At 42.1% G+C, this 27,709-nt stretch overlaps 1 protein-coding gene across 2 annotated transcripts in view; it reads left to right on the top strand.

The window, feature by feature from the left end:
• Positions 1–27,709, top strand: part of HECW1 (HECT, C2 and WW domain containing E3 ubiquitin protein ligase 1) — a 492,408-nt gene that overhangs the window by 233,283 nt on the left and 231,416 nt on the right. For both annotated transcript variants that reach the window (XM_042248727.2, XM_060415079.1), the window contains one exon: positions 10,505–10,612. In XM_042248727.2, coding sequence (XP_042104661.1) covers positions 10,505–10,612 — 108 coding nt within the window. The remainder of the gene's footprint in view (positions 1–10,504; positions 10,613–27,709) is intronic.

The following is a 27,709-nucleotide window of genomic DNA, read 5'->3' as shown; positions in this document are numbered from 1 at the left end:
GTGATTTCATCTAATCTGTCATTCCACAATTGAAGAAATGCCAAGTTAGTGGTTCCCAAGGCCACGCAGCTGCCTACCCTGGCGACAGACCCCGCGCTGACCATGGAGACATCTTGGGACATTTGGGGGTAACTGCACTTACGGCCATTCCACATCAGTGGGTAATCTAACTGTCCCTGTGAGGCCAGGTTTGTGATGCTCTCGACTCTGACCTCCAGAGCTCTCCAGACAAACGTGACTTTACTTCTGCCAAAGTAAGTGAGACGTCTGGATTTGGAAGGGGACATGTGGCCCTGCTCACTGATGCTGTCACCAAGTCATCAATGCTGTCTTTAGCCAGGAGGCCAACCATAGCACAATAATAGAAGCATTACTCTTACTTTCACCATGAAATCACATTTGGTTGCCCTCATTTATGGGGTAGTTCCTGAACTCAAGAGTGTAATGAAGGATTCTCTCCCCTATGACACAGAACGGGGAAAGATATGGAGTTTCAATGTCATCTTGACCTGGCTATGGAGAAAAAACATCACTTTGTTCTCAGGACCATTGAATGGAATTGATGAGATATTGTGCACTTACTGCCTGTTGATCATTAAATTGCATCTTGATTTAACTTGTCAGGTAGCTCTAGTCTCTGGATGCATCATGGCAAATTATTCTAATTCCCAGGATTCGTTGAGCCTAGCCATGGTTGTTAAACACGTGCTCAATTGTTTCAGTTGTACATTATAGAAAGTAAAAATGTCTTAGCAAACCCAGAGGAACCTGGAAAGAGACTTTCATTGTCATTAAATGGGTAGAAGCTTATGATTTGGTCATAGAAGCAGATACAGTTTTCATCACTATTCCCAGGAAATAGTTTCACAATCATTCATTCAGTAATAACTTTGACAAGTGAAAGCTAATTGTTTGTGAGTCCTATACTTAGGGTTAAAGATTGAGCAATGCCCGTGGCTTCCTCCCACTGAGAAAACAGTAGTATATATTTGGATTAGGATACATCAACTGAAGGATACTGTTAAAACCTCTAACCATTAGAATGCTAAGTTAATTAGAGTGGATCAGTTCAAGTATTTTCCACCTCTTCATTTTACATCCCAATATGTTAAAAAGTTGAATATCTTAAAACCCTCTTTAGGATGATCAATTTCTAAAAACAGCCATTCCTTTGACTCTGTTGGAAGGAACCCTTATTAAAACTGCTGAAATATGAAATAAGTATGCAATTACCATTATGAAAATATAATTGAATAGGTAAAGTAGGCATAATATGTTTATAATTTGCAAAACTAACCTTCTTATTAACTTGAGGCTTCCCTGGTGGCTCAGATGGTAAAGAATCTGCCTGCAGTGCAGGAAACCTGGGTTTGATCCCTGAGTTCGGAAGGTCCCCCAGAGAAGGGAATGGCTATCCACTCCAGTATTCTCGCCTGGAGAATTTTGTGGACAGAAGAGCCTGGTAGACTACAGTCCATGGGGTCGCAAAGAGTTGGACACGACTGAGTGATCTTATTAACTTAGCATTTTAATAAATCACATCATTATTATATCATGTTATATACCATGCTATCCTTATACCATGCTAGAATCTGCTCAATACTTTAAATCATGATGAAACTAAAGTATATTCATGCATTTACATTTCAACAAATTAAGAGATGATAACTCAGATTGAAGGCAGGAGAAGGGGACGACAGAGGATGAGATGGTTGGATGGCATCACCAACTCGATGGACATGAGTTTAAGCAAACTCCAGGAGTTGGTGATAGACAGGAAAGCCTGGCTTGCTGCATGTAGTCTATGGTGTCGCAAAGAGTCAGACATGACTGAGTGACTGAACTGAACTGACTGAACTCAGAGTGCAATTAAGATTAAAAATGTCCTAAAGTGGCATGTTTGAAGCATCTCCATAGACTGGTGCCTGAGGACATATATTCTCTTCCATACCTTTTGGTTGCTTTATCTGTGAGAGGTTAGAGATTATGGCCTGGATCTAACTGATTTTTTTTCTAATTTTTGAGGGCTGCTTCTGTGACCTATCCATGCTCAATGTTTATAAATACCGTAAAACAAGGACACAATACTTCTACATACATGTTTCAGTTCATAGGGTACCTCACCAAGCAAGGATTCTTCCTCTCTCCCATGTGTGCATGTGTATATTCAACTTCAGTTACATGAATTCGGCTGGGCTTCCCAGGTAGCATGCTGGTGAAGAAAACACCTGCTAATGCAGGAGACGCAAGAGACGTGGGCTTGACTCCTGGATTAGGAAGATCCCCTAGAGTAGGAAATGGCAACTTGCTCTAGTATAGTTGCCTGGAAAATTCCATGGACAGAGGAGCTGGGTGTGCTACAGTCAACAAGGTCGCAAAAAGTCAGACACAACTGAGCAAGTAAGCACACATGCACATAAATTCAGTTACCTATTGTGTATTTTATTTTCTCTCTTCCATATTTTGAGTGGAGTATGTCAATATTGGTAACAAAAATTTTTCATTTGAATTTTGACTCCTGTGTCTCTGCCTTTGCTTCTGTAAGTTTTATACTTTGCAGATTTAATGCTGATTACTAAGTGCATGGATTTTCATGATGTTTACATCTATTTCCTCTACAATTGCTTATAGGTTATTGTTACAGATCTGTCTCTGTCCACTGTGCTATTCCTTGTCTTGAATTTTGCTTTTTATTTTTTTTTAACTATTTAAGGCTGCTAGTCTCTCAGTTTTCTTCTGCTTCATATTTCTTTGATCTGTCTTTTGCTTTTCTTTATTTGCAATCTTTATCTTTTTTTTAAGTGTAGCTCTTTCTGTGTGCTTTTTTATTCTGAACTCAAGGTCTCTTGACCTTTAAGTTGCTAGAATAGCATATTTACATTTATTACACTTACTGTTCTATTCGGACTTATTTTTGCCATCTTTCTTTAGGTACTTTATTGTATTTTCTGTTTCTTTGATTCTTCTTCCCATTAGATCTGCTGATTTTGAAGTTATGTATTTTTAGTGCTCTTATGGTGACCCCAGTACTCTTGCCTGGAAAATCCCACAGATAGGAGGAGCCTGGGGGTCTGCGGCCCATGGGGTCATGAAGAGTTGGGCACGACTGAGCGGCTTCACTTTCACTTTGCACTTTCATGCATTGGAGAAGGACATGGCACCCCACTCCAGTACTCTTGCCTGGAAAATCCCATGGACGGAGGAGCCTGGTGGGCTGCAGTCCATGGGGTCACGAAGAGTCGGGCACGACTGAGCAAATTCACTTTCACTTTGCACTTTCATGCATTGGAGAAGGAAATGGCAACCCACTCCAGTGTTCTTGCCTGGAGAATCCCAGGGACGGGGGAGCCTGGTGGGCTGCCGTCTGTGGGGTCATACAGAGTCAGACACGACTGAAGCGACTTAGCAGCAGCAGCAGCAGCAACATTTTTTATATTTCTTGAGTAAGAAACCCTTTCTTGTTTTCAATGTTTGTCTGTGAGATATTCCACTGTGGAAAACCAAACAATAGCAGTTATAGGAAGCTATAGAATAAGTACGGAAACCCAGTCCTTGCCCTTAAGAAAAATTTAATGTGCTGAGCCTTAAAATGTAAAGTTTTAAGATGAAAGCCAAAATTGTCTTTTTGACTAGACGTCTGCACACAGAAACTCCTGGAATGCTTCCTATGGACATCAGCTCTTGAAGCACTTTTTCTTTTATAGAGTTTTATTTCTTAAGTTTTTCTTTCTATATTCTTTATATTTTAAGTTTTTTTTATAGCAGGCAATCTATTAGAATATAGAAGAGCTAAAGGGGGGACTTCTTTGGTCAAGACTCTGTGCTTCCAATGCAGGGAGCATGGGTTCAATCCATGGTTGAGGAACTAAGATTCCACATACCAAAGGCACAGCCAAAAAAAAAAAAAAAAGGAGTTGAAGCTATGTTTCCCAATTTTGGTACAACCAGTTAGAATACTGTTTTAAAGAAACAATCTGAGGGAAAAGCTATAGAAAAAAAGAGTGGCATTTATTTTTAGGGCCTCCCCCATCCTTTATCCCCAGATTCCCTTCCTGGAACAAGAGAACGAGAGAACTACAATCTTCGCTTAGTAGTGTGGAAGGCAACTAGAGTCTCCCCAGATCTCCTGGCCAACTATTTAGTAAACCCATAGTCTAGTGATAGTGGGAGGACCTTGGAGACCTTTCCAAGGTTGGTTACCAGAAGGCGTGAGTTCTTCGGGGAAATGGAAGCTACTCTGTATTTTTTCTGGTAGACTTAGGTAGTGGATCAACTTCCCTTTATTCTGTGCTCACTTGCCCATTCTGTTCTCAACAGCAATAATATACTCTTCTTTTATAGATTAGAATGTTGGGAGCATAGCTACAGTTTTCATTTGGAAGACAAAGCATTTTGAAGAGAAATGCAGTCCTTGTTTCTTTTTTTTTAATTTTTATTTTTACTTTATTTTGCTTTGCAGTACTGTATTGGTTTTGCCATACATTGACATGAATCAGCCACAGGTGTACAAGAGTTCCCAATCCTGAACCCCGCTCCCACCTCCCACCCCATATCATCTCTCTGGATCATCCCCATGCACCAGCCCCAAGCCTTATTTCTGTGAGCTTCACTGGAACTTTCTGATTGAAAATTTTAATAAATTGCAAGGGTTTTTTTTTTCTGTAATAAATTGTGGAGCAGGAGGTATGATGCTTCATACTAGAAGAAATAAATATCAACTAGCAAATGCAGTCTTTTTCTTTGAGAAACCTGATATACCTCTATATGTTTTGTACAAAATGAGTGATGAGAAAATTTTTAATAGTACTAGCCTAAGCTAATGTTTCAGATTATTATTAATGGTTTTGCCCATTAAGTATCATGGAACTTTGCCATAAAGGGCTTTATTTTTAGCCCAGACTATAAATACAAAAAGCTGCTTGGTAGATGCCTGACACTGTTCTTAGACCATTACCTCTGTTAGCTCATTTATTCCTCACAACGGATTTTGAGGTTGGAATTAATATTATCTCCCTTTTATAGTGAGGAAGCAAGGACACAGAGGGATTAAATATAATGCCTAAGCTCACGTGATCCACAAAGTCAAAGGCTTTGGCATAGTCAATAAAGCAGAAATAGATGTTTTCCTGGAACTCTCTTGCTTTTTCGATGATCCAGTGGATGTTGGAAATTTGATCTCTGGTTTCTCTGCCTTTTCTAACCAGCTTGAACATCTGGAAGTTCATGGTTCACATATTGCTGAAGCCTGGCTTGGAGAATTTTGAGCATTGCTTTGCTAGCGTGTGAGATGAGTGCGATTGTGCGGTAGTTTGAGCATTCTTTGGCATTGCCTTTCTTTGGGATTGGAATGAACACTGACCTTTTCCAGTCCTGTGGCCACTGCTGAGTTTTCCAAATGTGCTGGCATATTGAGTGCAGCACTTTCACAGCATCATCTTCCAGGATTTGAAATAGCTCTACTGGAATTCCATCACCTCCACTAGCTTTGTTCATAGTGATGCTTTCTAAGGCCCACTTAACTTCACATTCCAGGATGTCTGGCTCTAGGTGAGTGATCACACCATCATGATTATCTGGGTCATGAAGATCTTTTTTGTAGAGTTCTCCTGTGTATTCTTGCCACCTCTTCTTAATATCTTCTGCTTCTGTTAGGTCCATACCATTTCTTTATCAAGCCCATCTTTGCATGAAATGTCCCCTTGGTATCTCTAATTTTCTTGAAGAGATCTCTAGTCTTTCCCATTCTGTTGTTTTCCTCTATTTCTTTGCATTGATTGCTGAGGAAGACTTTCTTATCTCTCCTTGCTATTCTTTGGAACTCTGCATTCAGATGCTTATATCTTTCCTTTTCTCCTTTGCTTTTTGCTTCTCTTCACAGCTATTTGTAAGGCCTCCCCAGACAGCCATTTTGCTTTTTTGCATTTCTCTTGCATGGATATGGTCATGATCCTTGTCTCCTGTACAATGTCATGAACCTCCGTCCATAGTTCATCAGGCACTCTATCGGATCTAGCCCCTTAAATCTATTTCTCACTTCCACTGTATAATCATAAGGGATTTGATTTAGGTCATACCTGAATGGTCTAGCGGTTTTCTAAACTGTGGAAAATTCTGAAAGAGATGGGAACACCAGACCACATGACCTGCCTCCTGAGAAATCTATATGCAGGTCAGGAAGCAACAGTTAGAACTGGACATGGAACAACAGACTGGTTCCAAGTAGGAAAAGGAATACATCAAGGCTGTATATTGTCACCCTGCTTATTTAACTTATATGCAGAGTACATCATGAGAAACGCAGGGCTGGAAGAAGCACAAGTTGGAATCAAGATTGCCAGGAGAAATATCTATAACTTCAGGTATGCAGATGATACCACCCTTATGACAGAAAGTGAAGAGGAGTTGAAGAGCCTCTTGATGAAAGTGAAAGAGGAGAGTGAAAAAGTTGGCTTAAAGCTCAACATTCAGAAAACGAAGATCATGGCATCTGGTCCTATCACTTCATGGGAAGTAGATGGGGAAACAGTGGAAACAGTGTCAGACGTTATTTTTGGGGGTTCCAAAATTACTGCAGATGGTGATTTCAGCCATGAAATTAAAAGATGCTTACTCCTTGGAAGGAAAGTTATGGCCTACCTAGATAGCATATTCAAAAGCAGAGACATTACTTTGCCAACAAAGGTCCATCTAGTTAAGGCTATGGTTTTTCAGTGGTCATGTATGGATGTGAAAGTTGAACTGTGAAGAAAGCTGAGCATCGAAGAATTGATGCTTTTGAACTGTGGTGTTGGAGAAGACTCCTGAGAGTCCCTTGGACTGCAAGGAGATCCAACCAGTCCATCCTAAAGGAGATCAGTCCTGGGTGTCCATTGGAAGGACTGATGCTGAAGCTGAAACTCCAATACTTTGGCCACCTCATGTAAAGAGTTGACTCATTGGAAAAGACCCAGATGCTGGGATGGATTGGGGGCAAGAGGAGAAGGGGACGACAGAGGATGAGATGGCTGGATGGCATCACCGACTTGATGGACATGAGCTTGAGTGAACTCCGGGTGTTGGTGATGGACAGGGAGGCCTGGAGTGCTGAGATTCATGGGGTCGCAAAAAGTTGGACACGACTGAGCGACTGAACTGAACTGAAGCTCATGTAGCTAGTAATGGTCTAAATACTTGCCTCAAGGTGGCTGTAGATATCCCAGTAATCAAATAAACACTTCCACAAAGACTTGCACCTCAACGAAGGATGCAGAGAAAGAACCTGGGTTGGTTGCAGGAAACCAAGGGGGCCTGCCATTCCTCAGTGTGGTGGAAGGCATGGCTTGGGCTCCACCATCCCAGTCCTCTTCTCTTCTCCAGTGCCTTCCTCTAGTGTAGACTCTGGTCCCTAACAGTTACATTCCCCAGACTCCTGTGCAACCATTTTCCAGGTGCAAATTTCTCCCTTCATTTAGATGCACCTGGGCATCTTTGGGAAGGCAAAAGTGAGCTGGGTGGTTTCTCCTGATGTTAAGTCTGTGGCTGCCACAAGCATGGCTCTGAGAAATTAAGCTTTTCTGTCACAGTGCCCTAGCATCCCCACACTCACTTCCTGGGTGTCAGCAGGCAGCCATGTATTAGTGGCAATAACCTACTCAGCTTGCCACTGGATGGTCACTCTCATTGCAGGTGGAGAGGCAGTTGCTGCGGCTGTGCCTTGGGTCCATCTTTCTAATACCTAATTCTCTGCATTAAATCCCTTACTGCATAAAATATCTGGTCTGATTCTGTTTTCCTGCATCTGATCCTGACAGTACACCTGGATTCCCAAGCAAAGACTAGTAACTTCTAACAGTTGGCAGTACATACCTCGGGGAAGGGAGCTGACCATTCAGCACAGATGGTCAGGGCAAGGATACAGACTATTCTGTTCTCTTGTGTAATACTTGCTGTGAAGTGTTACAGTTACTGTAAGGGAATGGGATGCTCATCAGGATCAACTGGCAATCCCTTAATATGTGTTTAACCTGTACAATGGAATGTATCTTTGTCTCTTTAAAATGTGTGTTATTCTCTGCAGCCTTTTCTGATTTTCCCACCTACTCACCCCCATCCTTTTATCATTTGTTCCCTTGTGGTTCGATATTTAGCCCATTCTTATACCCACGGCCTTCTAAAGAAATTGCCTGTGTTCTTGAAAAAAAAAATTCCTCAAATCTGTTAGGAACTTCCTGAGAACATAGGCTCTGTCTTGTTCAGCAGTATATCCCCAGGGTGTAGCATGGTAAGTGGAGCAAATACTCAATACACATTTACCTAGTGCGTGAAGGAATACTCCCTTTCTAGGTGTTATTCTATGTGAATACCTGACCATGACTATTAAAGTGACTATTCTGGTGATCAGAGTGGATAAATTCAGGAAAATACCTCTCCTTGGAGAATTGCCATAATGAGGCAAATTCTGCCCAGGTACTGAAGACCCAGGGAACTAGGGAAATATTATGCCTTTTTTTTTTTTTTTTTTTTTTTGCTGAAATGAGACAATTACTATAAAAGACATATTATGCAATCATCTTAGTAACCCAAACAGGGCTGTGAGCATACACTGTGATTACAAAGACAGACAAATTTTGCAAACAAGTGATTTTCCAAGAGATACAAACAGTTCCTGATATTAATGAGGCAGAGATGATGCTGCTCTTTCTGATTGTCTTTGCCAAGGAAGAGGCAGCTGAAAGTGTGCAGTCGACTTAGCAGGTCACAAGCATGTTTACTGATGATCTCATGTAATCCTCCCCAGCGAGGCCCCGGTTATCACCTGCCCCCTTGTAGATGAGGACCTGCAGCTATAGAAATGCACTATTGGTAAATGACACATAAGTCCTTGGAGCTGGGTCCCTTAGCCACAAGTTCTCTCTCTTTTCACTTCATCCCTGTTTCCCCATTCTGGCCAGATGCACAGAGTGAACCTCAGTTGCCAAAAGGGCCACCATGACCTAGCCCCTCGCTGCAGAATCTGAGCTCTGGGTCTGCTATCAGAAGCCCCCGAGTTCTCGTTGTTTCCCCAGCCACTGTGATGGATTTGGAGTCTCAAAACATGGATTTCTCACAGCTTCAGATCTATTTAGCTTAGATGGTTATTTTCTGGTAAAGTGGAAACTGCAAGGGCCCCATAGAAGATTAAGGTAAAATTCATATCACTGCTTTTGTGCTGAGAACATAATGTCTGGAACCAAGGAAGAAGCAGTTGGTTACGTCTTTATGGATCTGTCCTCTCCAAGGATGCTGCCTTGCTCTCTGGACACCAGCTTTAAGAAAGACATTGGTGGGTTACAATATGACATCAGAGGAAGGGCAGGAGGAAAAAAGAGCACAGCCCCCCCCCCACACACACACACACACCCTCAGCTCCTCTCAGTGCTTTCACGAGCAGACTCTGCCCTGCTCCAGGCTTGGACACCAACATGGAGACCTTACTCCATCTTCCTTCTCTACCCTGGTGACTCTTTCTCATCCCTCATCTCTCCTTCAGCCTCCTGTTGCCCTCCCTTCCTGTAGCTTCTTGTCAGAGCACTCTGTTCTTTTCCTTCCCCTCCCCTGTTGCAAGTTGTAATAATGCATTTATTTCTTTGCTCAGTGTAAAATCTGTGTCTTCAATCGTTTGCAAGTTTTAGTTCAGAAAGGTTTTGCTCAACACCATGGCCCCTGCACTTTCCCAGCATGGCAGATGGGTGGATCTCAACAAGTATCTGTTGAACGAACAGATGAATACCTGAGTGCATGAAGGATGGATGGATGGATGGATGGATAAATTCTTGGATTGGTCCCAAATATTGGATGATGATGGGTATCCAGATTGGAGAAGAGATGATAAAAGGTTGAGCCCATGGGAACTGGGCCCCAGATAAAAAGTGTGCTCAGATGTCTTCTTCATGCCTCATTCTCAGACCCAGATAGGGGCCAGTTAATGAAAGCATTAGGAGGAAGATTTTTGCACTGAGATTGTACACATGGAAGAGCTATTCAAAAGGGAAATGAACTGCCAGAGAAGCAATGATTTCTCTGTTTCTAGAGCGTTCAAGAACCAGCCAGATGTGACAAAGAACCTGCCTGCCAATGTCAGAGACACGGATTCGATCCTTGGGTCACAAAGATCCCCTGGAGTAGGAAATGGCAACCCACTTCAGTATTTTCCACTTACCTGGAAAATTCTGTGGACACAGGAGGCTGGTGGGCTATAGTCCATGCGGTCTCAAAGAATTGGACATGACTCAGCGACTGAGCAAGAGCACAGATGATCACTTGCTGGGAGTGCTGAGGGGTAGGAAGGAGATTTCTGGATTAAGAAGGTGCTGATCCAGATGGCACCTGAGAACACCTCTTACTCTCTGTTTCTGTAACTCCAGGTGCTTTTTCTTCTGTTGAGCTGGAGGTGGCCTTAATATCTTTTGTTCTTTTATTTTTTTATAAAAACTTTGTTAGCTAACATGTTTCTCTACTCTGCTTTCTCCCTTTCCTGGGAATATAGATGAGGTCTTGTCGGAAAACTTCCTGGACTATAAGAACCGTGGAGTCAATGGCTCTCATCGGGGCCAGATCATCTGGAAGATTGATGCCAGCTCTTACTTTGTAGAACGTGAGTACTTTTCCCATTCCTGTTGCTCAGGATGAAGCAGAAAGCAGCCGCTTTTGCTCTTTGCTGTGCTGCGTTGCCTTCTCTTAGAAATGTGTCATACAATAAATGTTAGACACAGTCACTGACTGTACGGTCCTAGTCTGCACTGGAGGTTTGGTGGAAGAGTCCTTCCTTATGACACACCCATTTTCTTCTTTTGAATTTTAACTAAATGACAAATAAGACATAATTTAAGATCTAAATATAGTGTCAGACATGAACACAACTTGCAATTTGTTATCTTTTTAGAGTCAAGAAAATAAGTGTTAAGGATACATGAAATCTCAGGATACATGAAATCTCATGACTGTGTCTTCATTCTGCATGAACCAATGTGAAAAGGGGGGATTTGTGTGTGAATTAATTTAGTACTGGTGCCATTCCTTTCAAAGCAATTCTCCAAGATTTCTCCAAATGTTTCTCACAGAACATTTCCTCCATGTTCAGTTCAAATAACAAACTATTCAACATAATTGTCTTCATCAGTTGTACAAAGATACACTTTAAATAAAATCATCTCTATAAAATATATGAAATATTGTTATCACTGAGTGAAAGTGTATTCAAACTTGATGAAGTTGTAATGTCCTGGAATAAATATATGACTTACCATGTCATATTCAAAATAATTAAAAGTTGAGCACTTTAGAAAACTGACATTTTTTTCAAGTACAAACTTGGAAAGATCTCACTTCCCAGTATACCTCCTGGACTGACAATATCTCAGTCTTTTTGGAAAATGGATGAATTTCCATTTTGCAAATATATCATATGAATGAACAGTATACTAGGAATGTAGTTTTCTGCACAAGTATAGCATAATTTGTCAAAAAGTAAAAATTTATCAAGACAAAGCTTAATTGAGTTTGCAAATAATTGGAATATTGACTCAGGGCACACACATAAATCAGATAAATTAAAATGTAATAATAAATTATAGCTTTAGAGTCAGTGCATTAAGACTCTATAAAATATGCCATAAGAATTTATATTTTTAATGTAAAGTAATTTGCATTTTCAAAATTGTTTTATAGAACAAGTGCCAAATTAAGGAACAGGAAAGAGACTGGATGCACAAAATGTTCTAATATGGCTATCAAAGCATATGCAAGTCAAAAATCTTGCTATAATATAAAAATACAGAATCCAGGCCATATAAAAATGCAGAATCCCAAGCCATTATCCAGAAGGATAGAGAAGTTTTTGTTACAAATCAAAAATAAGACTCTTTGAAGCCCCTAAGTAGCAATAAACACATTAATCTCTTTGGCAAATTATTGCTTCCTAAAATAAAAATAATTTTATAAATTTGGAAATTGGCTAGATTTTAAATCTTGAAGTATAACAAAAGGGCATTTTACCTGGAAATTAAATTAGAATAATAAAATAACAAAGCTTTGTTTTGTCCATTTTTCTCTTTATTTTTTTCTTTTAGTGTTTACTTTTATGAGAGTGGAGGTATATCACTGATGACCTGGAATCTATTTTAATAACACATGTCTTTTGGAGTTATGATTCAGTTTAAAAGTAGCTAATTGCTATTACATAGGGCTTCCCTAGTGGCTCAGTGGTAAAGAAAAGAATCTGTCTGCCATGAAGGAGACTTGGGTTTGACCCCTGGGTCAGGAAGATTCCCCTGGAGGAGGAAAGGGCAACCCATGCCAGTATTTTTGCCTGGGAAATCCCATGAAGTCTTGTGGGCTACAGTTCTTGGGTCACTAAAAAATCAAACATGATTGAGCGACTAAACAACAACATTGATTTATGTGGTTTTTTCTGAAGGCCTGATTAAATCAGATTTTTAAAGTACTAATAAATTAGAAATGTTCAAAACACATATTTTCTGTACTCTCCAAGGAGTTAAATGCATGATAAAGTACAAAAGAACTCCTGACTTCTTTCCTATTCTGTGACATAATTTATTCCTAGAGGGCACCTAGCTGTGTGACTATAGTAATCATTGTTGTAATATGAGAACTAAAAAGACGCAAATTTTAGCACTGACAGAGTTAGTGAAATTTTAGCTTTACCTATCCTGTGGCTCAGATCATGAACTCCTTATTGCAGAAGTCAGGCTTAAATTGAAGAATTTAGGTAAGACCTAAATCAAATCACTTACGAGTATACAGTAGAAGTGACAAATGGATTCAAGGGATTAGATCTGATAGACAGAGTGCCTGAAGAACTATGGACGGAGGTTCATAACATTGTACAGGAGGCAGTGATCAGAACCATCCGCAAGAAGAAGAAATGGAAAAAGGCAAAATGGCTGTCTGAGGAGGTCTTACAAATAGCTGTGAAAAGAGAAGCAAAAGGCAAAGGAGAAAAGGAAAGATGCACCCATCTGAATGCAGAATTCCAAAGAATAGCAAGGAGAGAAAAGAAAGCCTTCCTCACTGATCAGTGCAAAGAAATAGAGGAAAACAATAAAATGGGAAATACTAGAGATCTCTTAAAGAAAATTAGAAATACCAAGGGAATATTTCATGAAAGATGAGCTCAATGAAGGAGAGAAACAGTATGGACCTAAGAGAAGCAGAAGATATTAAGAAGAGGTGGCAAGAATACACAGAAGAACTATAAAAAAGTTATACTATATATAATGATGATCTAAATCAAATCCCTTATGATTATACAGTGGAAGTGAGAAATAGATTTCAGGGCCTAGATCTGATAGATAGAGTGCCTGATGAACTATGGAATGAGGTTCATGACATTGTACAGGAGACAGAGATCAAGACCATCCCCATGGAAAAGAAATGCAAAAAAGCAAAATGGCTGTCTGGGGAGGCCTTACAAATAGCTGTGAAAAGAAGAGAAGTGAAAAGCAAAGGAGAAAAGGAAAGATATAAGTATCTGAATGCAGAGTTCCAAAGAATAGTAAGGAGAGAGAAGAAAGCCTTCTTCAGCAATCAGTGCAAAGAAATAGAGGAAAACAACAGAATGGGAAAGAGTAGAGATCTCTTCAAGAAAATTAGAGATACCACTGGAACATTTCATGCAAAGATGAAGGCTCGATAAAGGACAGAAATGGTATGTACCTAACAGAAGCAGAAGATATTAAGAAGAGGTGGCAAGAATAGACAGAAGAACTGTACAAAATAGATCTTCATGACGCGGATAATCACGATGGTGTGATCACTCACCTAGAGCCAGACATCCTGGAATGTGAAGTCAAGTGGGCCTTAGAAAGCATCGTATGAACAAAGCTAGTGGAGGTGATGGAATTCCAGTTGAGCTATTTCAAATCCTGAAAGATGATGCTGTGAAAGTGCTACACTCAATATGCAAGCACTTTTGGAAAACTCAGCAGTGGCCACAGGACTGGAAAAAGTCAGTGTTCATTCCAATTCCAAAGAAGGGCAATCCCAAAGAATGCTTAAACTACTGCACAATTGCACTCATCTCACACGCTAGTAAAGCAATGCTCAAAATTCTCCAAGCCAGGCTTCAGCAGTATGTGTACCGTGAACTTCCAGATGTTCAAGCTGGTTAGAAAAGGCAGAGAAACCAGAGATCAAATTTCCAACATCCACTGGATCATGGAAAAAGCAAGAGAGTTCCAGAAAAGATCTATTTCTGCTTTATTGACTATGCCAAAGCCTTTGACTGTGTGGATCACAAGAAACTGTGGAAAATTCTGAAAGAGATGGGAATACCAGACCACCTGACCTGCCTCTTAAGAAATCTGTATGCAGGTCAGGAAGCAACAGATAGAACTGGACATGGAACAACAGACTGGTTCCATATAGGAAAAGGAGTACGTCAAGGCTGTATATTGTCGCCCAGCTTATTTAACTTATATGCAGAGTACATCATGAGAAACACTGGACTGGAAGAAACACAAGCTGGAATCAAGATTGCCGGGAGAAATATCAATAATCTCAGATATGCAGATGACACCACCCTATGGCAGAAAGTGAAGAGGAACTAAAAGCTTCTTGATGAAAGTGAAAGAGGAGAGTGAAAAAGTTGGCTTACAGCTCAACATTCAGAAAACAAAGATCATGGCATCCGGTCCCAGCACTTCATGGGAAATAGATGGGGAAACAGTGGAAACAGTGTCAGACTTTATTTTGGGGGGCTCCAAAATCACTGCAGATGGTGACTGCAGCCATGAAATTAAAAGATGCTTACTCCTTGGAAGGAAAGTTATGACCAACCTAGATAGCATATTCAAAAGCAGAGACATTACTTTGCGGGAAATAGGTCCATCTAGTCAAGGCTATGGTTTCTCCACTGGTCATGTATGGATGTGAGAGTTGGACTGTGAAAAAGGCTGAGCGCCGAAGAATTGATGCTTTTGAACTGTGGTGTTGGAGAACATTCTTGAGAGTCCCTTGGACTGCAAGGAGATCCAACCTGTCCATTCTAAAGGAGATCAGTCCCAGGTGTTCTTTGGAAGGAATAATGCTGAAGCTGAAACTCTAGTACTTTGGCCACCTCATGGGAAGAGTTGACTCATTGGAAAAGACTCTGATGCTGGGAGGGATTGGGGGCAGGAGGAGAAGGGGACAACAGGGGATGAGATGGCTGGATGGCATCACTGACTTGATGGACGTGAGTCTGAGTGAACTCCAGGAGTTGGTGATGGACAGGGAGGCCTGGCGTGCTGCAATTCATGGGGTTGCAAAAAGTCATGACTGAGGGACTAAACTTACTTACTTACTTAAATAGCAGGGAGGGAACACAGCTCCACCCATCAACAGAAAATTGGATTAAAGATTTACTGACTATGGCCCTGCCCATCAGAACATGACCGAGTTTCCCCCTCAGTCAGTCTGTCACATAAGGAGGCTTCCATAAGCCTCTTATCCTTCATCAGACAGGGAACCACAATCACAGAAAACTAACCAATTTAATCACATGGGCCACAACCTTGTCTAACTCAATATAATGACTCAGGTAACCACAATGATGTGATCCCTCACCTAGAGCCAGACATCTTGGAGTGCAAAGTCAAGTGGGTCTTAGGAAGCATCACTGTTAACAAAGCTAGTGGAGGTGATGGAATTCCAACTGAGCTATTTCAAATCCTAAAAGATGATGGCGTGAAAGTGCTGCACTCAATATGCCAGCAAATTTGGAAAACTCAGCAGTGACCCTGGAACTGGAAGAGGTCAGTTTTAATTCCAGTCTCAAAGAAAGACAAGGCCAAAGAATGTTCAAACTACCACACAATTGCACTCATCTCACACACTAGCAAAGTAATGCTCAACATTCTGCAAGCCAGGCTTCAACAGTACATGAATCGAAGACTTCCAGATGTTCAAGTTGAATTTAGAAGACGCAGAAGAACCAGAGTTCAAACTACCAGCATAAGTTGGATCATAGAAGAAAGCAAGAGAATTCCAGAAAAATGTCTACTTCTTCTTTATTGATTATGCTAAAGCCTTTGACTGTTGGATCACAACAAACTGTGGAAAATTCTTAAAGAGACAGGAATACCAGACCACCTTACCTGCTTCCTGAGAAACCTGTATGCAGGTCAAGAAGCAACAGTTAGAACTGGACATGGAACAATGGATGGGTTCCAAATTGGGAAAGGAGCACGACAAGGTTGTATACTGTCACCCTGCTTATTTAACGTATACACAGAGTACATCATGCAAAATTCCGAGCTGGATGAAGCACAAGCTGGAATCAAGATTGCTGGAGAAATATCAGTAACTTCAGATATGCAGATGATACAACTCTCCCATCACTTCATGGCAAATAGATGGGGAAACACAGGAGACAGTGACAGACTTTATTTTTTTGAACTCCTAAATCACTTCAGATGGTGACTGCAGCCATGAAATTAAAAGATGCTTGCTCCTTGGAAGAAAAGCTATGACCAACCTAAACAGCATATTGAAAAGCAGAGACATTACTTTGCCAACAAAGGTCCATCTAGTCAAAGGTGTAGTTTTTCTGGTAGTCATGTATGGATGTGAGTGTTGGACTATAAAGAAGGCTGAGCACCAAAGGTTTGATGCTTTGAACTGTGGTGTTGGGGAAGGTTCTTGACAGTCCCTTGAATTGCAAAGAGAAACCAGTCGGAAATCGACCCTGAATATTCGTTGGAAGGACTGATGCAGAAGCTGAAGCTGAAACTCCAATACTTTGGCCACATGATGTGAAGAGCTGACTCATTTGAAAAGACCCTGATGCTGGGAAAGATTGAGGGCAGGAGGAGATGGGGATGACAGAGGATGAGATGGTTGGATGGTATCACCGACTCAATGGACGTGAGTTTAAACAAGCTCCAGGGGATGGTGAAGGACAGGGAAGCATGGTGTGCTGCAGACCATGGGATCTCAAAGAGTCTGACACAACTGAACAACTGAACAGCAAAAACTATCCTGACAAAATCTTACAATGTTGTATTATTCAGTTCAGTTCAGTTCAGTCGCCCAGTCATGTCCGACTCTGTGACTCCATGAATCGCAGCACTCCAGGCCTCCCTGTTCATCACCAACTCCCAGAGTTCACTCAGACTCACGTCCATCAAGTCAGTGATGCCATCCAGCCATCTCATCCTCTGTCGTCCCCTTCTCCTCCTGGCCCCAGTCCCTCCCAGCATCAGAGCCTTTTCCAATGAGTCAACTCTTCACGTGAGGTGGCCAAAGTACTGGAGCTTCAGCTTTAGCATCATTCCTTCCAAAGAAATCCCAGGGCTGATCTCCTTTAGAATGGACAGGTTGGATCTCCTTGCAGTCCAAGGGACTCTCATAGTAACTCAAATGTTATTTTTAAATTATTTTTTAGTTATTTTGCCCTATTGAGTCTTAGTTGCGGTACTTGGGATCTTGGTTGCATCATGCCGAATCTTTCATTAAGGCCTGCAGTCTCTAGTTGTAGCGATACCGGCCCAGGAGTGTGCAGGCTTCAGTAGCTGCATCAGATGTGCTTAGTTGCTCCACAGCATATGGGAACTTAGTTCCAGACCAGGCGTGGAACCTGCATCCTCTTCACTGCAAAGAGGACCAAAGGGGAAGTCCCTCAAATGTTATTTTTTAATGTGTGCAATCTGGCTCAGCAGGCCAGTCCCAAGCCTTCAGGAGGAGCTCCCACAGTCCTTGTTGACCATGTGCTCCCAAAACAAATGTATGGTTACCAGGGGAGTAAGCAGGATGAGGGATAAATCGGGAGACTGGGACTGACTCGCTCACGTGTCTGACTCTTTGCGACCCCATGGACTATATACAGTCCATGGAATTCTCCTGGCCAGAGTACTGGAGTGGAAAACCTTTTCCTTCTCCAGGAAATCTTCCCAACCCAGGGATCAAACCCAGGTCTCCCACATTGCCAGATTCTTTACCAGCTGAGCCACAAGTGAAACCCGACATATACACACTACTATATATAAAATAGACAACTAATAAGAACCTATTGTGTAATACAGGGAGCTCATCTCAATACTTTATAATGACCTATATGGGAAAAGAATGTTAAAAAGAGGGGACATATGTATATGTATAATTGATTCACCTTGCTGTGCAGCAGAAGCTAACACAACATTGTTAACCAACTATACTCCAATAAAATTAATAAAAAAAAAAAAAAAAGAAGTCCTTCAGAAGTCCTTCTTGCCTTGCCAAGAGGAGGTGATTTCACAGGGAAGGTATATTTGTTTTGATCTCTGGCCCAGACCAGTTATATGTAGCTCCCTGTTCATCGTCGCTTCCCTTAGGTAGCAGGAAGAACAGCATAGTAGGCCTGGAAGGACCACTGATTATGGCCAAAAGAATTTTTCCCAAAGGGACTTCCTTTCTCCGCCCATCTTTGGGTCAAGTCACGTGATTACGGTCATGATCGCTGCCCTCTCACAGCTGTCCAGGCCTAAACCAGAAATCTGAAGTCATTTTTGACTGCTCTGTTTTACCTCAGTTTCCTGTTCCCCCTCAGTACCACCGACCAGCAGGTCCTGCCTTGCCTCCAGCTCACACCGTCACATTCAGCCTTCTCTGTCTCTGCACTCGCTTTCAGATTCACATCCTGACTGCTGCTTGCTTTGATTTCATCACTCTGCATTTGTCAGAAGAGTGGATATCAAAACCCCTTTTCAGAACATCATTTCCAAATCCTCTTTCATAATTTCCTCCTCCCAAATTAAAGAAAAAACAACAACATAGTGTTCCTTGATTACATATAATAGAAATCTAAACACCTAGCCCTGCTCTAAGGTTTTTGTTTTGTTTTGTTTTGTTTTCAATTTTTTTGTATTTGAGTAGAGTTGATTAACAAGTTTTTAACAATACCCCTTAAGCATGGTGAGATAAAATTTACACAGGTCATGGGTCGAGTTTGCCTCCTCTCTCCACCCTTCAGCAGGTGGCTGCAAGTGAGAGGCTTGTGGGTTCAATGGCCCTTGTACTCAGAGGTTTTGATCCTTCTCCTATAAAATGAAGTTAATGCACAGTCTCCACAGTGACCTCGTGAAGACTGAGAAAGCACACCTGAGAGGGGCCAGGCACATGTTTAGTATAGCCAGGTAGGCAGTCTAATAAGAAAGCTTTGAATGAGAGGTTGTGGTGCTTTTCTCTTTTGGGAATGGACATGGTGGTGCTTGTTGACAACTGAATTGAGTGGCTTATTTTGAAGATTTCCTCTGGGGAAATCCTTTACAGCCAGAATGGGGGACTGAAGGACACCAAAGGAAAAGCAGGGCTCCAGGAGAACTAGCTGACTCCCCCTTGTTAGTATTTCTGGCTAGTGCTGGCAATACAGCAGAGCCAGAACAAGCCCTGCTGGAGCCAGAAGTTTCCCTAGATCTGCCCAGTTTAGCCACAGGATCCCACCAGGTCAACAGTCCAGATGGTTCAGATGACATGTTGTTATAGCTTTTTATTTGAATCTGGACGTATTTCCACCAGGACCGCTCTGTGTTTTAGAACTGATATGGCTAAGAACTGCACTGGGGGCTGCCATTTTCAGTCACTGTTTTCTTCTTTCCAAGGAGCTGTCTCCTTTCGTATTGCAATAAATATTTGAATCATAGACTCTGAGAAAGTCTGCTTCTTTGTAGGCAGAACTAGAAAACATACCTACCTTTCTTTCTTTCTTTATCCCTATCTATATAACCTTATGGTGATCATGCTGCTTCACAGATGTGCTTTTAGAAGCAGTGTGGCTCCATAAATATCTGCATGATTCTGGGCATTTGATTATTATGCCACCTTATTTTGGGGCTTCCCAGGTGGCACAGTGGTTAAAAAATCTGCTGCCAGTGCAGGAGATGCAGGTTCCATCTCTGGGTCAGGAAAATCCCCTGGAGTAGGAAATGGCAACACACTCCAGTGTTCTTCCCTAGAAAATTCCATGAACAGAGGAGCATGGCAGGCTACAGTCCATGGGGGTCACAAAGAGTCAAACACGACTGAGCATGCATGCATTAGATTTTTATTAGATAATTCCATGGAAGTCATAACTACCCCCATCGCTCATCCAGGTTCACAGTATCCTAAAGGGAAAACATGCTCAAAATTGCACTTTATACAATCATAAAGTAATTTCAATATAGGTTATGACCTTACTTGTATTTCTTAAATCTTGAGAAAAGAATATGCAGTTCACAGCAACACTCCTAAAATGCATTTCCTCTTTCACCTGTGTCCTTTATCCACACAATTCTGCTGGTGTTCCCTCCCCCACTGAACCTCTCTGAAAGCTTGGCTCACACTCATGCTGATTTTCTTTCCTTCCTTGTTTCTTGCATGTTTTGCTTTAAAAAGCTAAATGAAGTCATCTTACTAGAGAGAAGCCTCTGGAGTGGTAGAAAAGGAGCCCAGGCCACCAAAAACACAATCACCCACCCTTTAGCAGATCAGAGTGAAATGGTTGGAAATATTAATACACTAATAATGTCTGGGCTGCCAGAGGCCAACGTAAAGGTGCAGCAGTTCAGACTGAAAGGGGCCAATGAGGCAATGGAGTATGGCAGTGCAGGGGCAGGGATCCATGTGGGAAGATGGGACGTAGGAGTGAGGGGACACGCATAGCAGGCTTATCCTCAGCCCACCCAAGGTGAGAAGCCAAACTGCGTGCAGTCATCTCTTACCACATCAAATAGTCCATTACACCCGCAGGCATCAAAATTCATCTTCCATCCATAGATTAAATATCAGACCATTAAAGAGTGACTAAGCATTGTTACAGGAAACAGCTACAAAAGATACAATCAAATCATTCAGTTCAGATTTGCAGCAACACAGATGGTTCTGACTTGTAACTGGTTACGTGTCAGACTCTGCCAGTGAGATGAAAGCTCTTAAATAAATGGCCAGGGCCCTAGGAACCCAAAATGAGACTTTTCTAGATTAACTTGAGTTGCCATTTCAGTAAAAGCACATACAGCCTCACCCACCTCTCTGAATCCTACAGTTCTGGAGGCATACTGTGGATTGGACTAGTACCAAGGGACTCCGATCTATACTTGAAGGCTGGATCCCTGCCCTCCGAGGTGGGGACAAAAACATACTTCTTACTGTGTCCTATATCAGTGAAGGAGACCACCCAGCCTGGCTTTGGGGCCCCCGGGGATAGAAGGAGCCAGTGGGTGGACTTGGCCAGTGGAAAGGAAGGATTGGCTTTGGCGGCCAAGTGGTAGAGAGCTCATTCTAGCACCTGCAAAGGCATGAAGGCATGGGGAGGTGAAAGTTGAAGGTGAAGTTCTGAGAAAGAGGAGGAGGAGGAGGAGGAAGGAGTCGAAGGTGGAGCTGGAGGAAGAGAGATCATCAAGTCAGGAGGATTAAGTATGACCACAAATTCTTTGACATTTCTTTCATCAAGAGGCTAGGTCCATATCTCCTTCCCTTGGGCCTGGGAGGCTCTATGACCCTGTGCTGGCTTCTATGTTGAAATGATGCTATGACCATTGGGATGCATGTGTCTATTGAATCACTATCTATTTTTTTCAATTCTTCTGCTCATTTTTTAAAAAATTTTATTTATTTTTAATTGAAGGATAATTGCTTTGCAATATTGTGTGGGTTTCTGCCATACATCAACATGTATCAGCCATTGGTATATATATGTTCCCTCCCTCTCTTCTGCTCATTTTTAAAACAAGTTGTTTGGGGTTTTTTTTTTTTTTTTTGACGTTAAGTTGTATGAACTGTTTATATGTGTTAGATATTACCTTTTTCAGTCATATTATTTACAAATATTTTCCCCCATTTAGTAGGATGTCTTTTTGTTTTGTCAATGATTTCCTTTGCTGTGCAACCTAATTGTTTAATTAGGTCCCATTTGTTTATTTTTGCTTTTGTTTCCATTATTCTAGGAGATGGATCCAAAAAATATCGCTGTGATTTTCGTCAGTGTTCTGCCTATGTTTTCCTTTAGGGCGGTTTTATAGTATCTGATCTTCCATTTAGGTCTTTAATCCATTTTGAGTTTATTTATATATATTATGTTAGAGAATATTCTAATTTCATTCTTTGACACGTAGTTGTCCAGTTATCCCAGCAACACTTATTGAAGAGACTGTCTTTCTCTAGTGTATATTCTCACCACCTTTGTCATAAATTAATTGACCATTGGAGCATAGGTTTATTTCTGGTTTTTCTATCCTATTCCATTGATCCATAAGTCTGTTGTTGTGCCAGTATCATACTGTTTTGATTATTGTAACCTTGTGGTATGATATGAATATAGCCTTTTATTTTATGCTGCTGAGAGTACCATGAGGTGAGTGCTATCACCATTGCATTTGAGGACAAAACTTAGTCTGAGACATGGTAGCTAATGTGGCAAGTGGTGGAGCTGGGATTTGAACCAGCCTTATCTGCTTGTGCTCATCAGCTCTAGGGGAGGATCTATGGGGATACTGGAGATGCAGGACACAGAAGGGATGCTTGATGAACTGAGGTCCATGAGGAGTTGGAAGGAACAGGATGCAGAGAACTGTTAAGGAGTCCAGCCTTCCCTGGAAGCCCTTGACCTACTATGGACTTCCAGTCAGAAGTGTGGGTGGGCAGGCTGGGGACCTAAGAGAGGGAAGGAAAAAATGCTTTGTGTTGACCATTCTATAGTGACTCCTATTCTATAGTGACTCTTTTCTGAATCAGAAGGGAAATAAAGAGAAACAGGAAGAACCCAGGAGTGATTTTTACCTAAACAGACACAGTAGGGTCAGATTAGAACTCTACAAAACATTCTTTTTGTCCCTCTCAAAGCCACTCTATATACAGAATGTACCTCTAAATCACAGACACAAGGATCTAGAAACAACCAGGGCTGCAGAGGCCTCTCCACATCTCTGCCTCCAGAGAGGGTTTCAGTAAGATAAGGAGAGCATATTAGAGTGAAGCAGGTCAGAAAGAGAAAAATGAATATTGTATATTAATGCATATATGTGGAATCTAGAAAAATGGTAAAATGGAACCTATATTATACACAAAGCAGAAGCAGACATGGATGTAGAGAGCAAACGTATGGACACCAAGGAGGCAGAAAAGGGGTGGGATGAACTGGGAGATTGGGATTGACATATACACACTATTGACACTACGCATAAAATAGATGACTAGTGAGAACCTAGTGTATAGCACAGGGAACTCTGCTCAATGCTCTGTGGTGACCTAAATGGAAAGGCGATCTAAAAAAGAGTGGCTATATGTGTATGTATGACTGATTCACCTTGCTGTACAGCAGAAACTAATACAATACTGTAAGGCAACTATAGTCCAATAAAAAATTTTAAAAATCTCCTTGAGACAGGAACAATAGCTTTCTCATAAAGGCCTGTGTCAGATCAGGGCAGACAGAGGCCAAATTGGCAGGAGAGTATGTGGGGCAGACAGGAAACTGACCTAACTAAGACTCTGTGTCTGGACCTGCAGCCAGGTGTCTGAAGGACATGGCAAGCTCATTACCATAATGTCCAATTAGACACAGCAGATGGGCACAAGGTGACTCCAGCCATCCCAGAAAGGTGCCTGTACTTGTCCCTGGGGAATCTGTGCATGGCTCACAAGATCTCATCTCTGGGCTGTCATTTGGGTTAAGGCTATTGTCCTGAATAAAGGAATAAGAACAATAACAGCAGCAACTAAACATCTCTGAGCTTTCCCAATGTGCATGGCACCATGCTGAGTGCCTCAGACATCTTGTTCCATTTATTCTTCATGAAAATCCTAGGTGGCAGATATTATTTTTCCCTTTTTTGATAAGGAATCTGAGGTACAGGAATATAATGCAGTTGATCGAAGAGTCACAAGTAACAAATAAGAACTGGGGCCAGGACTTGAACCCAGATAGTCTGACCTCCAAACCTGCTCTTTAGCCACCATGATGTCCTGATAAGACTAAAGTTGGCCAGAAGGGCTCCCACCACTCAAGTGGAGGTTCAGTGTAGAGTTCTGGTCCTTTGGAGGGTAGGATGTTAGATAATACACTAGATAGAATTCTAAAGTTGGAGTCCATGCTGGGGCTTTACCTCCCAGAGTGATTGGCAGGGAAATTGTTTGGGCATCACAGTGGGAGCCAAGTTATCACTGGGCTGAGCAAATCCTTGACTAGAGAAAGGAAAGTTGAGATGGTTAACATATGGCTTTCCTCCCCTCCAGATGATTCCAAGTGGGGAGCTCCATAGACCCCACCATAAAAGCTATAGAGAAAGTCAAACTAGAAGACAGAGCCTATCCAAGATTTCAACCACTTCCTCCGACATAAATTCAGAATCTCCTCCATTTCAATGTATTTGTTATGTGCGTATGAATCCAATTTGTGTACTCATTTTTTTTAATATTACTTACTCCCTATAGAAACATGAGAAAACTATCAAATGTCATCCATAATTTTGGCAAAAATAACATTTTTAAAGATTTGTTTTTGCTGTTATTGCTGGTAGCATCTCCATTTGGAGGGGCTTAGTAAATGTTTTTTTTTGTTGTTGTTTTTTTATTGAAATAGCTTTACAATGTTCAATTTTTCTGCTGTATGATGAAGTAAATCAGCTATATGTATACATATAGCTCCTTCCTCTTGAGCCTCCCTCCCACCCACACCCATCTTACCCATCTAGATCATCACAGAGTCCTGAGTTGAGCTTCCTGAGCTTTTATAGCAGGTCTCCACTAGCTATCTGTTTTACACTTGGTAGTGTATGTATAGGGCTTCCCTGGAGGTTCAATGGTAAAGAATGTGCCTGCTAAGTAGGAGACGGGGTTCGATCCCTGGGTCGGGAAAATCCCCCAGAGGAGGAAATGGCTACCCATTCCAGTATTCTTGCCTGGAGAATCCCATGGACAGAGGAGCCTGGTGGGCTACAGCCTTTGGGGTCGCAAAAGAGTTGGACGTGACTTAGGGACTAAACAGCAGCAGTGGCAACAGTGTATGAAATCCTCATCTCCCAATTGGTCCTACTGCCCCCTCCCACACCCTGTGCCTACATGTCCATTCTCTCTGTCTTTGTCTCTATTCCTGCCCTGCAAATTGGTCATCTGTACCATTTTTCTAGATTCCACATACATGCATTAATATACAATATCTGTTCAGTTAATGAATGAAGGAAGGAAGCTAGTGCTCAAAATGTCTGTGCAGGAAGCAGGAGACTTGTGCTCAAGGGCGACTGCCATCATGTCTTATCTTTCCTACTAAGGGCCCCTGAGCTGTCGAGATAGAGACAGGGAAACAGAGATGGAGAGTGGAAGCCAGGTGGCCCCTGGTCAGACACACAGCAGGAAGATACCACAAAGAGAACAGAGTTGACTGACCTACCCAGCTTCTTGGAATATGGAGGCAGCAGAGAGGTTCCACCTTTCAAAGCAGAGAACTCCTCTCTCTAGTGAACACAGCCTGGTCCACACTAGAAATCTGACTGAACACTGCAGTACCTCCTCCCTTGTTTGAGGGTAGGGGAGTGGATGCTAGAAGAACAGTGGGAAGGGGGATTTCCCCCTTTTCCACATCATTCTGAGCTTATACCTCTCTTTTGACCCCTGAGCCTTTTAGCCAAGTCTATGGTCATGCACAGCTGTAGGGTTCTTTGTGAGGATGGAGACCCACAGAGGGCAGGGAGATCCTGCCCGTATACCATGTGTGCCTTCCAAGACACTTATCACTGCCACCATGTACCAGCCTGGGGCCGGTTCAGAGGTCACCCTCAGGACTTCTCTGACATTAGCCAAGATAGGTCTCTAGTCAACTCTAAGGCCATTTTCAAATAATGCCAGCAATACTGTCCGTTGGAGAAGGAAATGGCAACCCACTCCAGTATTCTTGCCTGGAGAATCCCAGGGACGGAGGAGCCTGGTGGGCTGCCGTCTATGGGGTCGCACAGAGTCGGACACGACGGAAGCAACTTAGCAGCAGCAGCATACTGTCCATACCAGCTCTGGACAGCTAGGAAAGAGTACAGAATCCAAATAATATGTTAAAAGCACAGACTCCCTCACAAAATCTCATGTATCACAATTGCCCCAAATTCCAGAGTTGACACAGTACTCAAGTACACTGCAACACCCACCAAGTCTAGACGATGTGACCAGCACCTCAATCCATAGCGGCAGCTGCTAGTCTGAGTCCTGTTTCCCTCTTTCCAAGCAAACCCAGTGTCTGCAGCATCTGGCCCATTGATAATGACAGCTGTTACCTGAGGCAGGAGGGCAGACAAAAAGGAAAAGGGAGCTAATTGTCTTTAACCTTTGCCAGAATGAATGCCAGTCTCTCCCAGGTTGCTCAAGGCCAATGAGCCTCAAATCCAAACCAGAGAACTTGTATTATAAGCAGAGAATTTTATCTTATGCCCTCCACCTCCTTGGGGAAAAGGACAGTACCCTCACCCTCTACCAGAGAAGGACACACAGGAAACACTCCTATTTTTATACAAAATCTGTCCATTTGAGCCCATAGACTTAAAGCATTTTCATGGGACTCCTATTCCTTATATTTAAAATCTGTCAGTCTCTTTTTCTCTCTCTACATGAATAGTTAGCCCTGACAAAAAGAGACTTACTTTACACTATGAGTTTTCTGTAACAGAGAACAAATTTCTAGTGAAAACTAAGCCTTTAAGGCCTGACTGAGCCTTTAACAAAGGAAAAGACAAGTAGTAAAAGGACAGAAAAAATATGAAATAATTTTCAGAAGGTCAAAAATAGATGATGTCAGACCTAAAAACAAAAACAAACAATATTAGAAGAGAAAAACAATAATAGAAATGGTAAAAAGAGTATAGGAACATGGAAAAAAATAATAGTAAAAATAATCTACAATTAGACTTAACCTTTTTTAATAGCATAATCACTGTCAGTTCCCAAACTGGAGAAAAATATAGGCAAACTCAGTGTAAAAAATACATTAAAACATCAAGTCCAGTTAAATGGAAGTTCTGGGTGTTTGGCACAGTGACCTTCCGATAGTGCAAAGCAAATTCTTAGAAGATTTGGACTCTTAAGAGAAGACCCAACCCGCCCTCCAGCATGGAGATGGGGAAGACTTCCTTCCTTCTCCATATCCCAGCTCCAGCCGAGCTCTTGGCTGGGCCTCAGGTGGGGTTTCCAGCCACTCCAGCCGAACTCTTGGCTGGGCCTCAGGTGGAGTTTCCAGCCAGGCGCCCCTGAGTGCCCTCTGTTGGCAGGTCCCCAGAGGCCATATGAAGGGTAACAAGAACATCCGTAGAGCTCCGCTGACATTGGCCTCAGCCGGACAACAGGGAACCTGGTACTTAGCAAAGGGATCAGGAAAGGTATCCTAAGACCTCTCGTCTGAAGCATAGGTTAATGGGAAGCTTCCAGGATAGTCCAAGCTCTCAGTGGGCATGCAGCTAAACTGAGTGCATGATGGAAAGAATTTCGTAATGTCTGGTTCCTGCACCTAAAGGAAGTATAGAAGTGAGTGAGTAGTATAGTAAGTACCACACAAACAAGAGCCTGAATTTGATGGGTGGAGGGTCTTCCATCACCTCTCCCACCTCCACATACTTTCCTCCAGGACAGTTCTTGGTGATCTGGTATAGACTCATCTCTGAACCTACCCAGAAAGACATGTTGAAATTTCCAGTTCAGGCAAGTCAAATGGATGCTAGACAAGTAGAGAGGGAGCCACTGCCAGCTGAACAAAGGCAGCACT

This window comes from Ovis aries, chromosome 4, assembly GCF_016772045.2.
Source record: "Ovis aries strain OAR_USU_Benz2616 breed Rambouillet chromosome 4, ARS-UI_Ramb_v3.0, whole genome shotgun sequence".
In the NCBI taxonomy this organism is placed as follows: Eukaryota; Metazoa; Chordata; class Mammalia; order Artiodactyla; family Bovidae; genus Ovis; species Ovis aries.
The sequence above is the reverse complement of the archived record's forward strand: the minus strand, read 5'-3'. Positions and strand labels throughout refer to the sequence as shown.